The sequence below is a fragment of the Melopsittacus undulatus genome, chromosome 2 (genome assembly GCF_012275295.1).
Source record: "Melopsittacus undulatus isolate bMelUnd1 chromosome 2, bMelUnd1.mat.Z, whole genome shotgun sequence".
Taxonomy (NCBI): domain Eukaryota; kingdom Metazoa; phylum Chordata; class Aves; order Psittaciformes; family Psittaculidae; genus Melopsittacus; species Melopsittacus undulatus.
Genome location: NC_047528.1, coordinates 107,520,943 through 107,533,377, shown reverse-complemented (window position 1 = coordinate 107,533,377; position 12,435 = coordinate 107,520,943). Strand labels below are relative to the sequence as shown.

Genomic DNA, 12,435 nt, shown 5'->3' with positions numbered 1-12,435 from the left:
TTCCCCTTGGGAATGAATACTTTGCTATGGCTGATTAATATGATACAGGACAAACAGGTTTTCCACATTATAGAGAACTACTTTTTAGAGGCTGTTTTAATTTCTTACCACCACATTTCATTACATGCAGACAAAACCACTCTAAGATATTAGTCCTAAATTTCTACTTCATATGATGTATTACATGAAATATTTTAAAGCAAATAGTTTAGGAAACCATTCCAGTTTTTAGCTACTGTATTCTGGTATATGTATTCTACTCAGCACTTGTCAGGCCACACCTGAAATACTGTATTCAGTTTTGGTCCCCACTCTTCAAAAAAAGATGTGGACAGGCTGGAGTGGGTCCGGAGAAGGGCCATAAGGGAAAGACTGGGAAGCATGCCATGTAAGAAAGGAGTTAGAGAACTGGGGCTGCTCAGGCTTGAGAAAATAGGTCTCAGGGAAGACCTTATCACCACACTCCAGTATGTAAATGGTGGCTACAAAGAAGATGGTGACTGCCTTTTTACGGGGAGTCACACGGAAATGACATGGGGTAATAGGTACAAATTAATCCTTGGGAGATTCCAAATGGACACAAGACTAAAATTTTTCACAGCAAGAACAATCAGCCATTATAAAAATCTCCCCAGCATAGTGGTGGATTCTGCAAAGTTGTATACTTGCAATCTAGACTCTTTCATCCGGCCAAATCTTGCTTTGCCATGAAAGGTTGGACCACATGATCCTTGGAGTCCCTTCCAAAGTGGGATTCTATGATTTGTTTACTTCCTCCACCAACCTACTAAGGCAATTTTCAAGTTATACCCTCTTTTTAAAATACTAGACATTAATGTCATTAAAAGTCTGGTTCTAAAATGGCCATCTATGAAAATACATATTTAAAATAAATGTATTCCAAGTTAAGTTACTCAACACTGTTGAAGACTTACATCCACCACATAAACCCCATGAGCAATGGGCGGGTTGCAGCAAGTAACGATAAAGAGTTTTCTGTGTAGTTTACACATATAAAGTATTAAAATATCCTCATCTAGCTATATTGCAGTCAGTAGTGATAGCCGAAATCATTACTATATTAGCAGTAGGTCAACTGTCCTCATGATTCATTATTCAGTTGTGAATAAGAGAACATCTCATTCCCATATTAAAATTCAAGTGCTACAATAATCTATCTTATCAATGTTTAGTCCAATAAAAAGACAGGAAGTATTTAAAGAAAAACTATTCTATCATTCACTAGGTTACCCATATCAAACAGGATCATGGATGAAAACAGCAGTGCACTAACTTTTATGTTAGCCTTCTGCATCAAACCCAAGCTTTTTTAGAAATAGTTTGTGAACTCAAATTATCACAGTGAATAGTGGACACAGACCCTCACACTGAGTTCTGAAACAAAAAGCAAGAATACAATTTTCTGACAATTTTAACAGATGCATTTTATGACTCTGAAAACTGAAGCATAATGTGAATATTTAAATATTTGCTTTTGCTTATTCCAAGTGTATTGATCTTAGGACTATGGAAAAAAAAGTATTAAAACAGACTGTTATAAATTAATCTTAATGGATCTGAAACACACTGCCAAGGTAGTTCATTTGTGTCTTTATTACTGCACATGTATTACTGATGCTGAACTACAGTACATTAGAAAGCACCACTAGATACAACAACTAATGGCATACATAAAAAGCCCTATTTTAAAGTTACACATGCACATACAATTTCAAATTCATTACTTCCTTAAATACAGAGTTTGTTCTTCCATAGTTTCCTCAAACAAAGGTAAGGTAGGAAAGAAGTAAAACTCAACATTTAAACACTTCTGCTTAAACACAAAGTTAATTACGTCAGAGTGGCAATTCTTAGTTTTTGTAATATAAATACACTCACTGAACGCACACCAGACAAGTATTTCTGCAAAAGAAAAGTTGGATAAATAACACTGCATAGTTCTGAAATGCAGTTAAGTGAACCAAATTATTTTACAGAGAATGTCTCAGTTCAGTAAGAGCCAGCAATGGAATTCCTAGTATCCTGATGGACTAATACCTAATCCTAAAGAAGGGAGAGTTCAAAGAGAAAAACAGAACTAGATCCCTCATGACCCCAGGCAAAAAGGAGAGAGTGAAATTGGTATTGCAGGACTTTAGAGGAAAAATGCATGTCACCTCCATTTAAGAATTTGCAGAACACTACTGCAGTGTAATTAGCCTTGCAAAATAAGGGGTAAATTTACATTTTTGTCTCAAGTTCAGTGAATAATATTCTTGGTTCTCAGAGAAAGTAATGAAATTCCTCCATACAATCCTGCCACCTTCCTGCCCTGCCAACATTCGTCCTTCTCCTCCCCTCAAAACAGAGCACCACATACTCTTTCAGAAGTATATAGTCTGATTACAGGTTACCATTTTTCAGCAGGACTTTTGTCTACAATCTTGTGAAGAGTGTAATTTCTTAAAGGCCTTGATCCTTGGAGACAGCATCAGTAAAAGCAGAAAGCAGATAAACCAAGTTATTCCTCTTATTTCTCCCTGGTACAGTTTTATAGAAGCCTAACTGCAGAGCTTCAGGAAGAAGCCCAGGTAGTTTAGACACAGCCTAAAGTTGCAGTGTGATCAGGCTAGGTCCTTTATACAAGTAATCGCCTTGTGGGTATTAAAACATATATATGCATAATATGAGCAATACAATACTAACAGGTACATTCTTAGGCTACTGTGATGTGAAATGAAATATTACTAGTTTAAGCTACAACATACATTTTCAGCACAAGAATTTCATCATTGCTGCAAAATTGTCTTTAAGGCAAGACGATATTGATTTAAATCATAGTACAGGAGAGAAGAAGTAACCCTAAAAATACTTACTGAAGTCACCTGCGAGAAACACTGCTTCTGCTCCCGGTGCCCACTCTTTGCAATATATTCCACCATCCGTCAACTGGTTAACTCCAAAGGTTTTGTAACTCTTTGAAAACTTATCAAGGCCACCTTCATTTTCCTCAATGTTCTTCAAGTGATTATAAAACAGAGAATATCTGTCAGTGAAAAAAATACATTTGTAGAAAGTTTAGTATCTTACATTAAAAAGTGTAAGAACATTAAAACCAGAAACATTCAGTGAGACACAGTCAGACTATATCTTCAGACTACAATATCAGATTCACTGTTCCCTACAGAACTAGAGAAAGGTAATAAATACCAACCACACAACTTCTCCATGGTTGCTACACAGTGCAAATCTGCAATCATCACATTTTTCTGCATTTTCTCTATGTTACGGGAACAGTTCACACCAAGACTACAACTCCTGATTGGCAGTCAAGAAATCAGTATTACTACACAACAGGAGAACTTCACACTCGGAACAGCCTAGTACTTTTTCTTCCATCTTATTAATGCAGGACAAAGACCTCCTAGGAAGAATTGTATAAGCCTGCTACACCTCTCACAGCCAGTTTTAATAGGCAATCTCAAGACACTGAAAAGTTTACAGTACAGCATGTAAGTATGGAGAAACTAACACAAGCCTGGAACTCTCAGAAAGCAGCTCCTTATGCAACCTCTTTAGAGAAGCCATCAGCAAGACTCTGCAGCCACCTGACACTTCAGTGATTTGGAAAACAAAATTACCACTTGATGAAAGTAATTACACAGACCATACCCTACTTATCCCAGCAGGGCCTGAAATGCCTTAAATTTCTCATGTAAAAATTTGCTAGTAAAATTTCTGATGTTTTGCCATGTTTTTCACAAAGCAGTTCCCATCAATTCAAGAAACACCAATCAGGTGGACAATACACACAAGAGGGTCAAGCTTTGCCTCCTAAGATGTGAGCTACTATGTGAAGAAAGCACAACTAAAAGCTTTAGTTAAGCATTTAATTAATGCTGACCATAAGGGGTTTTTAAGTAAGGCATCCCCAAGGTAAATCAGAAATGAGTTCGTACTCTCCATAAATGGAAAGCAGACTTCCAAAATGTTAAACACTAATAAGAATCCCATGAAGAACAACTTGCCTGCCTCATTACACTTACTGCATTTTGAAAAAGGAAATAGCTACAGGAAAGAAGCAAATGGGATAATGCTTTTTTTAGTAAAAAGGAGGCAGCCACTTGCAGTGTCAGAACTTGGACACAGCCCTCCAATTTGTTTTAAAGTTGTTTTAGAATTGGCCCTTTATTAGTTCAAAGTATAAGATTAAAATGCCTATTTACTGGTTAAGGTAAAATAACACTACCTATGCTAATTCTGAGTACTCTGACTACTTTTAAGGTTAATCTCCCAGTAAGTCTTTATTAGGAAGACTGATGCTCACCTTAAAAGTTAGCAAGATTTGAAAATGCCCCAGGATACACTATAGCAAACACACAACTTGTTGCTCATCCACTACATCACTCCTTTAAAACTTCCTCATGGGTATAATCCTCAGAAGCGCATTACTACTACTGCTCAGTTTCATTTACAGTGCTTGAGGGAGAGTATTTTGTCATATTTCCAAGTGTAAGAGTATTATATATACACATACAAACCCAGATGACTGACTTAAATTTTAACCAGCTGCAATCACAGAAAGATTTATATAAATAAAGTTTAAATACAGAAACACTGAGCAAGTCGCAAACAGCCTCAAAAGCTCAGTATATGGCATTTGGTAAAGGCAAAATTAATTCATTCTTGAACAGTTCTTGGGGCAAGGGAGGGGGGAAGCTTTTTGATTTGTATAGTTTTCAAATTTTAACCCTTACTTTAATATATATAAGTTACATCAAACAAGTTGACAGTGGTATCTGCAAATCCATACTTCTCAGCCATACATAAGCTGTTTCAATATCGCTTCCTGCCACATGCATTATTTTTAACTAGGTCCACTGCAGCTGAAGCAGGAACCCTTATGTGTACACGGTAGGAAGCTGCTGTAACTCCTGAGAAGATCTAACTGAAACAATGAGTTTGACACACTTAAAATTAAAAAAAAAAGCTGTTTTGGAGTAGGTTATCCACTTAAAATTAATATTTTTCTCCCCATACTTTGTACAAAGACATTTTCAACAGCTTTAAGAACACCTTTGGCTGGATGCAGCATATCCTACATTCAGGACAAAATGGTAACATTCATCCTTAGACACAAGTTAGTCATACAAATCTCTGAAAGATGCAGAGGAAGGAAATGATATATTTATTAACGGAGAAGAACAGCAGGTCACAGAGGAGGACTGAAACCTCTGCAGAGAAAAGAAAAAGGATGTGATACATAACCTAGAGGCACACACATGCTCATGGCCCACTGCTCTTCCTCGATGAGTACTCCCTAGCAATGGGGAATCAAGCCCATTTGTCTCATCCCAAAGAAATAAGCAGCAAACAAATGCAGGATTTGAGAGTGAGTTTATGGGGTGGAAGGGATGAAAATGGACTTTCAGAAAGCAATTTTGTGATTTATGTCTTTATGAAAAAAAAACACTGATAGGAATAAACACCTTGTAAGCTCTAGGTTCTTGTTATAAAAGCAGAAAGTGTACATCCACTGGTTTCAATTTTTGTCTTTCAGTAAATTCAAAGTTTAAGCAAACACTGAGACCATGACACAGATATCATGATAATTAATATGTGAAACTACCATTAGTATTACTGCAAAAAAGAAAACAAAACAAACATATTCTTTTTGCTGAAACCTACTCTTTTTGCTTACTTTGTAATAGTGGTGAGCAAAATTACATGCTCAATAAAAATTATTTATTGTGGAGGATGGGGAGGTCAAGGAAGAGAGCAGATTAGAGAAGCTGCTCATCAGGAATGTAAAACATTATTATAATAATAGCTTAGTGACAGAGCAAGTTAGTTTAGGTATTACTGCTGCATTATCATTGCAAGAGTCATGACTTGTTGAACAACAATGGGTCTCCACAGTTGTTTTTAAATGTTAATCTAGAAATTATTCAGTTTTGGGTTTTTTAACCACCTCCTGAAATTATCAAATATAGAACTGTAGTTTGCACAAAGTTCACAAAAAAGAAACCCCAGCAGCTTCTGAAATGGATCAATTACTTGTGCTGTAAACTATTCCGAAAACTAATCTCAGGAGATGAAACTCATCCAGACACAGAACAAGGTTATCTGTCATAGAAAGTCTTGTAAAACAGCAGAAGCATAGTTCTGCATCCTGTTGCTGCTTTAAAAGGAAAGAATTGAGTGCATGCTCATAATCTGATTTAGGAAACTTAATGTTTTGCTTTCACAGAAATTTTAGCTTTTATTTCTATGCTGCTGAAGATTGTGAAAGACTATTTTGATCCACCAGACTGAAACTCCAGGATTACACACAAAATGACAGGAAAACCATTTTTGTTCCAAAGATATATATTGTTCATTAATAGCGTGCAAGTGGTAAGAGACAGAGACATGACATTGTTAAGACTGTAAGTTATGTTCAGTTACGCATCTATACTTGTATGACATACATATAGTCAGACAGACCCTGGACACATGGGACACTTCGAAAGTGAGACAATCTTGTAAAATTCTGGACATGTGAACATAGTCAGCAACAGCATCCAGAGCTGCAAGTCAGGACAAAAGGCTGATGCCTGCTTTCACACATTTCAAGTCTTCACAGCTTAATGAGTGACTGCAAAACCTTTAAATTTTTCCACTTCCCTGCATTAAAGTTGACACTGAAGAGGATTACAAGGTAAAAACTATACCCAGGTGCACCTTGACAAGTACAACCTTACTTCTGTGACAAAAAAATAAACAGAGCAACAACAGAATCCACGTACCATCAGCTACAGGGGTCTCAAGTAACTGGAAGAAGTTGTACATTAAGTCCCTTACAACACGTATCTGACAAGTGCGGGCAGCAGAAGGGGCCTGCTTTCACTGTATTCCTTACTCTTGGAGTTCTTACGAAAAAGCAGGCTTTTCAATTCAAGTCCCATATCCATTCATCTTACCTCTGTTAACAGATCAATGGATTTTAGAAGTAAAATACTGAAGTTGTTCTCTTCAGACTTACTAGAAAGAAAGCCTTTCCCCAAATACACATATGGTCAGCTTCAAACAAAATATTTGGTAACAGAATCATACTTTTACACCAGCATTTTTTCCACTACTATGTCATTGTGAAGTACTGGTAACCATAAACATCATTTGAAACAGGGTCATGACAGGCTTTTTGTATTGTTACATTCATAATTTGTAACACAGCATTGCTTTAAATCCCATGCTTTATATGCAGCTTTGTTTAAAGCCTCACAACAGAAGTGTAGGAATTGGCTGACTTTCCATAGTAGGAGGATTAAAACATCAAACATGAATTAGTATAATGGCTATGCAGAAAATATCTTGCCAATAAAAAGCTTTCATAGAGAAGGAGTAAAGGCAGTACTGTCATTAGCCACTTCTAGGGTTTACATTTCACGTGAGCACTTATTCCTCACACTTCACCATTAAAAGACCCTCAAATATTTCGTCTTAAGAATACCTAGAGATCTAAAACTTATACAGTAGTATACAATTATCAGAAAAAGATGGCCTGAAGTCTTTCAGTTCAATGTAAAGCTATACAGTTCTTGCCCAAAGAGTGTTCTATTTATTTAGTAACCATGATATAAAAAACTCTCCTGATGCTGCAGTTCCTATCAACCACTGTCTTCACTCATCTATTGATCCCAATAAAAAAGTCTGAGGCATACGATAAAATTAGTAGGCTCAGTATAGAGGATAAAAGAAATTTAAGCATCCCCAAAGCCAACTGCCTTAATGAAATAAGGCTTTTGGCAGGCTACTAAAGAAGTATGATGGTAGGTCAGGACACTGAATTAGGGTTCACATAAAGCCTTCAGGTCTTTTATTCTTCCAAGCAACCAGAGATATTAACTCCTTCCTGGCCACCTTGTAGAACAACAAAAAGGTATTCCAATGTTTTAAACTTAGATTTAACCAGATAAACTTGTGTTTTCTTAAGCTTCATGGGAATTTAAAAAGAAACTAGTATACTCACAAAGACCTTAGAAGCATGCAAGATACCCTCATTTAATCAGTCTGGTGCTGAACTCCAAAATACCTGCAAAATTTCGAGACATTTTTATGCCCATTCTCATACCTATTTATAAAGCTGTAGTTATTGCAGTTTACAAAACCATCAGCTTGTTTTAAGACCAGTGGTGCCAGCACTGAAATTCTTCATTTTAGTCCCTTTTCTGCTTATGATGCTGAATTCAGGAGCTATTAATCTCTTAGGCTTTTCTTTTCTTTTTTTGTCCACATCAGCTTTTGTGCCATAATTTAGTTCTACGGTATTGGCCCAGTATTAATACTAATGGTACCTCTGACCATATGAAAGCCGAATTCTGCAGGTATCAAAGGGAAAAGGATGTAAAGAGAAATGCCTCTCATACTTGGTACTGCATGGCCAAATCCTCCCTCTTTGCAATAAACAAACATTTACAGTAGCTTCAATGTTAAAAAATAAAGCCAGAGTCCAAAGAAAACAAAATTCTCAGCTACATGCATTAGGTTTCTTTACACTTCTTCCAATGTAGGCATTGGAAAAACTAAAATACCAACAACAGAAAGGGGAAAATGGTTTGACTTATCCCCTTCCTCATTTAAACAATGAGCCTTAAGCAAACCTGTTTTAGATTTTGATATCACTTATCTACTCATCAGCTTAATCCTGAAGCCTCTTAGAGGAATGCTGCCTCTTACTGACAGCCTTCCACTGTTCCCTGCCACAGAAGCAGCTGTATCAGCATTACAATAAAACAGTGAACAGGCAAGTGAAGAGGCCAATAGGCCATCAAATCCTGTCTTGTGCCATCACAGACATATCATGAACAACACTATCCATAAAGTTACTGAGATTTCTGAACTCCATCTTCAAAACTGCCTCGTATTCCCCCCCCCCCCCCGGTTTATGACTGGAAAACTGCTACAGAGCTTTCCAACCTTAGGATCTTCCCAGCATCCCTGCACAGCAACTCTGTTTGAGGGCTAACATACCATCACCCTCTGCTCCAAAATTACACTGACCTGAAATTCTCCTTCTGCTTTCCACTTATAGTACTCAGGGGCAAAGAACAGGGCCCTGCTGACTCTCTGGGCATTTTTAGTTGAGGGGCTTTGATTTTAAAGCATTTGTACATCCTGAAAAGAAGAATTTAAACCATTACATCCCTGAAACAACACTGAGACTGCATACTGTGTTCAGAGTTGTTGAATGAAGCTCACTGTGACAGTGCAGGAAGCCAGAGGCCAGAGGTGGGGCAGCATGGAAATCATATTCACCAACTGATATGGAGAGACTGTCACAACATTCCCTGTTAAGGCATAGCTACACATTTCTTAGGGTTGGAAGGGACCTCTGGAGCTCTAGTCCAGTACCCCCAAAAAAATGATAATCAGTGTAGATGCATCACACATTCACCAATGTAATACTGTTTATAGATTACTTCTCTATAGGACAAGGAATAAACTGTCAAAATTTTTAAAGTTTATTTTCCTACAGTAACGTATTATTCAAATAAAGCAATATTTTGAAATTTAGAAGGAATTGGAAATTGCCGATTTTAGTTCCGATAGTCTACTGCAGGAATGTGAGATTAATCATAGAATCATAGAATAGTCAGGGTTGGAAAGGACCTTAAGATAATCTAGTTCCAACCCCTCTGCCATGGGCAGGGATACCTCACACTAAACCATATCAGAGAATCATAGAATAGTTAGGGTAAGAGCTGGTTTTGAATTATATACCAAGAAAGGCTCAAGAGATGCAGTTCCCCTGATATCACAAGCAACACATTCCTTAGAGAATGATGTCCAAAATCTTGCAATGCTATCATCAACTAGCAGTGACAGCTACCCTGTAAGTGTCTACACTGAACATGTAAATACCAACCACTTCTTTAAGAAAGCTCAATAGCTCCAGAAGAGGAAGAGCTGTTTGAACGTTAAGATGTGATGACACTCTGGTCAAATTTCTGTACTTAAGCAGCCCTTACCACTTTGCATCTAGTCAGTCATGTTCATCTGCAGCAGTGAAATCTGCTCAGAGAACCATGTTATAAAACCAGATTCCCCTATGGTCTGCCACAACCTTCAGAGTAACTAGGTCAGATTCAACAACCACCATGCTATGGCATTTCATAGAGCCTGATTAGAAATAGGCATTCCTGCATCCAAATTTGATCTGATACATCTACACAGAGCCACACGGTCCAGGCTCTCTGGATCAGGACCACTAGCTTTTTGATCTCCACAGCACAGTCCACGAAGTACACCATGTCTCTTTAACTACCACACATAAATCTCAGAAGTGATAACTGCCACCTCATGAAGCACAGCTGTACTGTGCTGTACTCTCACTGAGATTTCCTGGAAAGCCAGGATAGAATTAATTTCTCTCAAGGTAGTCAAAGAAAGAACACGTGGCAGTATCAAACTGGACGAATCAATCATCACTAATAATGCCCATTTCTATTCCTTCTGTGACATTTACCACTTGAGGGAAGGAAAAAAAAAGGAAATGAAAAGATGAAAATATAAATTGAAAATGAAGATACAAGACCTCTAAGTATTTCAAAATAAAGAGCATGGGGCCATTCACAAGTCATCTTCAATACTACTGCTATCACTTGGAAGATGCAGTTATACTTTCACTGACACCAAAGCCAGTGCAGAGTCCCTGGTCAGATTACAGAGTCCTTGATTCTCATCTTCTCCTTTACTCTGTAATTAGTTATCCCACTCAGTCAGTCATCATTCAGCTGCTTAAGGGAATGGATTGAAGGAAGACAGGTGTAGGATGGATGAAGCTTTTCCTAAAGCAAATTTCTGCAGTCCAACAAATCAAATGCATCAGACCACACTGAACTACAGTTCTCGAGGAAAAAGCAAATTCCTGCTTGCAGTTGCTTTAACTTCTTTTGTCACTAGTGAAAAAAAAAATTAAAAAAATATCAAAACAGAAGCCTTGATTTTATTTCATTCTTTTCTCCATCTCCCTTTAGTCAGTTTTCATTTGACTATTCGGAGTATTATACAACAGTAAGTAAAGGCTCAGTAAATCTCAAGCAGAACCACAGATCTAATATATTTTAACTTGTATCACCTTTACAGTTTTAAATGACTGACTTGCACTTTCTGCATAGAGAAGCCCTCTCACATTCAGGTAATTTTTTTAATATACATTTAAATAGATTAAGTAACACCAGAACGCATGTACCCTTGAAGTGTTGGAACAACTGTGAGAATATAGGAGTACAAGATAGCAGTAGCTGATGTTTACAAGCATCCAGAAAGAGATAATCATTTAATCTTGCTTTTTACACATGTAAAAAGTAAGATGTTACACGTTTCTGACATCACAGTCTTGAGAAGTCTGCCTGGCTAAATCTGAATTTCCCACAGGTTCTAGCTGCTCTAGTAAGTTTTTCACTACACAAGAACTTTGCCTCTCTCCCAGGTCAGAGGCAATTAAACACACATTTTCAGCTGAAAACTAAGGATTCAGTGGGTTATCCAATGATATTAAGTTCCCTTCAGGTGTAATAAAATTAACTGTTATCCAAATAATTTGTGGATAGTTATCCCAATAAGGCACTAACACAGTTAAACCATTTCTGTTATGCTTGTAAAGTGAAATAAGTGCTTTATTACTAGCTAATAAAAAGACCACCCAGAGAAATTATAAGAATAAGCAAGAAAGGCAAAAACTGCAAAAGCCTTTTCTCTACTATGCAAATAATGAGTAATTCCCAACTCTCTTTGGATGTTCCATGATTTCAGGATGGAGTTGTAACACAGTTCTGCATCTCAAACTAAAATGCACTAGCTTAAGAAATGCCTGGGGACAATGAATGAGTGATCACTTGCTCTGTTACAAGTTGATGATACAGGACAAGTAACTGGTCAATGTTTATCAACATAATTTGAAGTGCAATGACATGTAAGTCAAGCCCTAGCAACAACATGGTCTAGTACATAGGAGCATGACAATAAACCTGGCAGAAAACAAAGGGAAGCTACAGAGCTTTTCTTGACATCCTACCAGCGGTTGCTATTTCTAACAGAGGTATAAAGACCTATGAAGTCTAATAAATATAAATACCCTTCAGTAGTATTTTAGCAAGATTATTCGCTGACTTAAGCTATGGCACTGTGCCTTCTGCATAATACACGGGACTAGAATCAAGCCTCTTCTCTGCTTTAAACATTAGGATAATTTAGCGGCTTCAACAGCATTTGACAACAGTAATGCTTTTGCCGTCATCCTTATAACAAACATCACTCAATTCATGACAAATACAGAAGTGAACACAAGATGTATCAAATGTAAATTTAATACTATCATTCAGTAATAATTGTTCCACTGACTTATTTAAGCCAACCCCATTTCTAAGACCACCTTTCCCTACAATATTTAGA

At 37.2% G+C, this 12,435-nt stretch overlaps 1 protein-coding gene across 1 annotated transcript in view; it reads right to left on the bottom strand.

The window, feature by feature from the left end:
* Positions 1-12,435, bottom strand: part of GBE1 (1,4-alpha-glucan branching enzyme 1) — a 153,262-nt gene that overhangs the window by 115,098 nt on the left and 25,729 nt on the right. Inside the window, 1 exon segment of the mRNA XM_034074662.1 lies at positions 2,877-3,046. Coding sequence (XP_033930553.1) covers positions 2,877-3,046 — 170 coding nt within the window.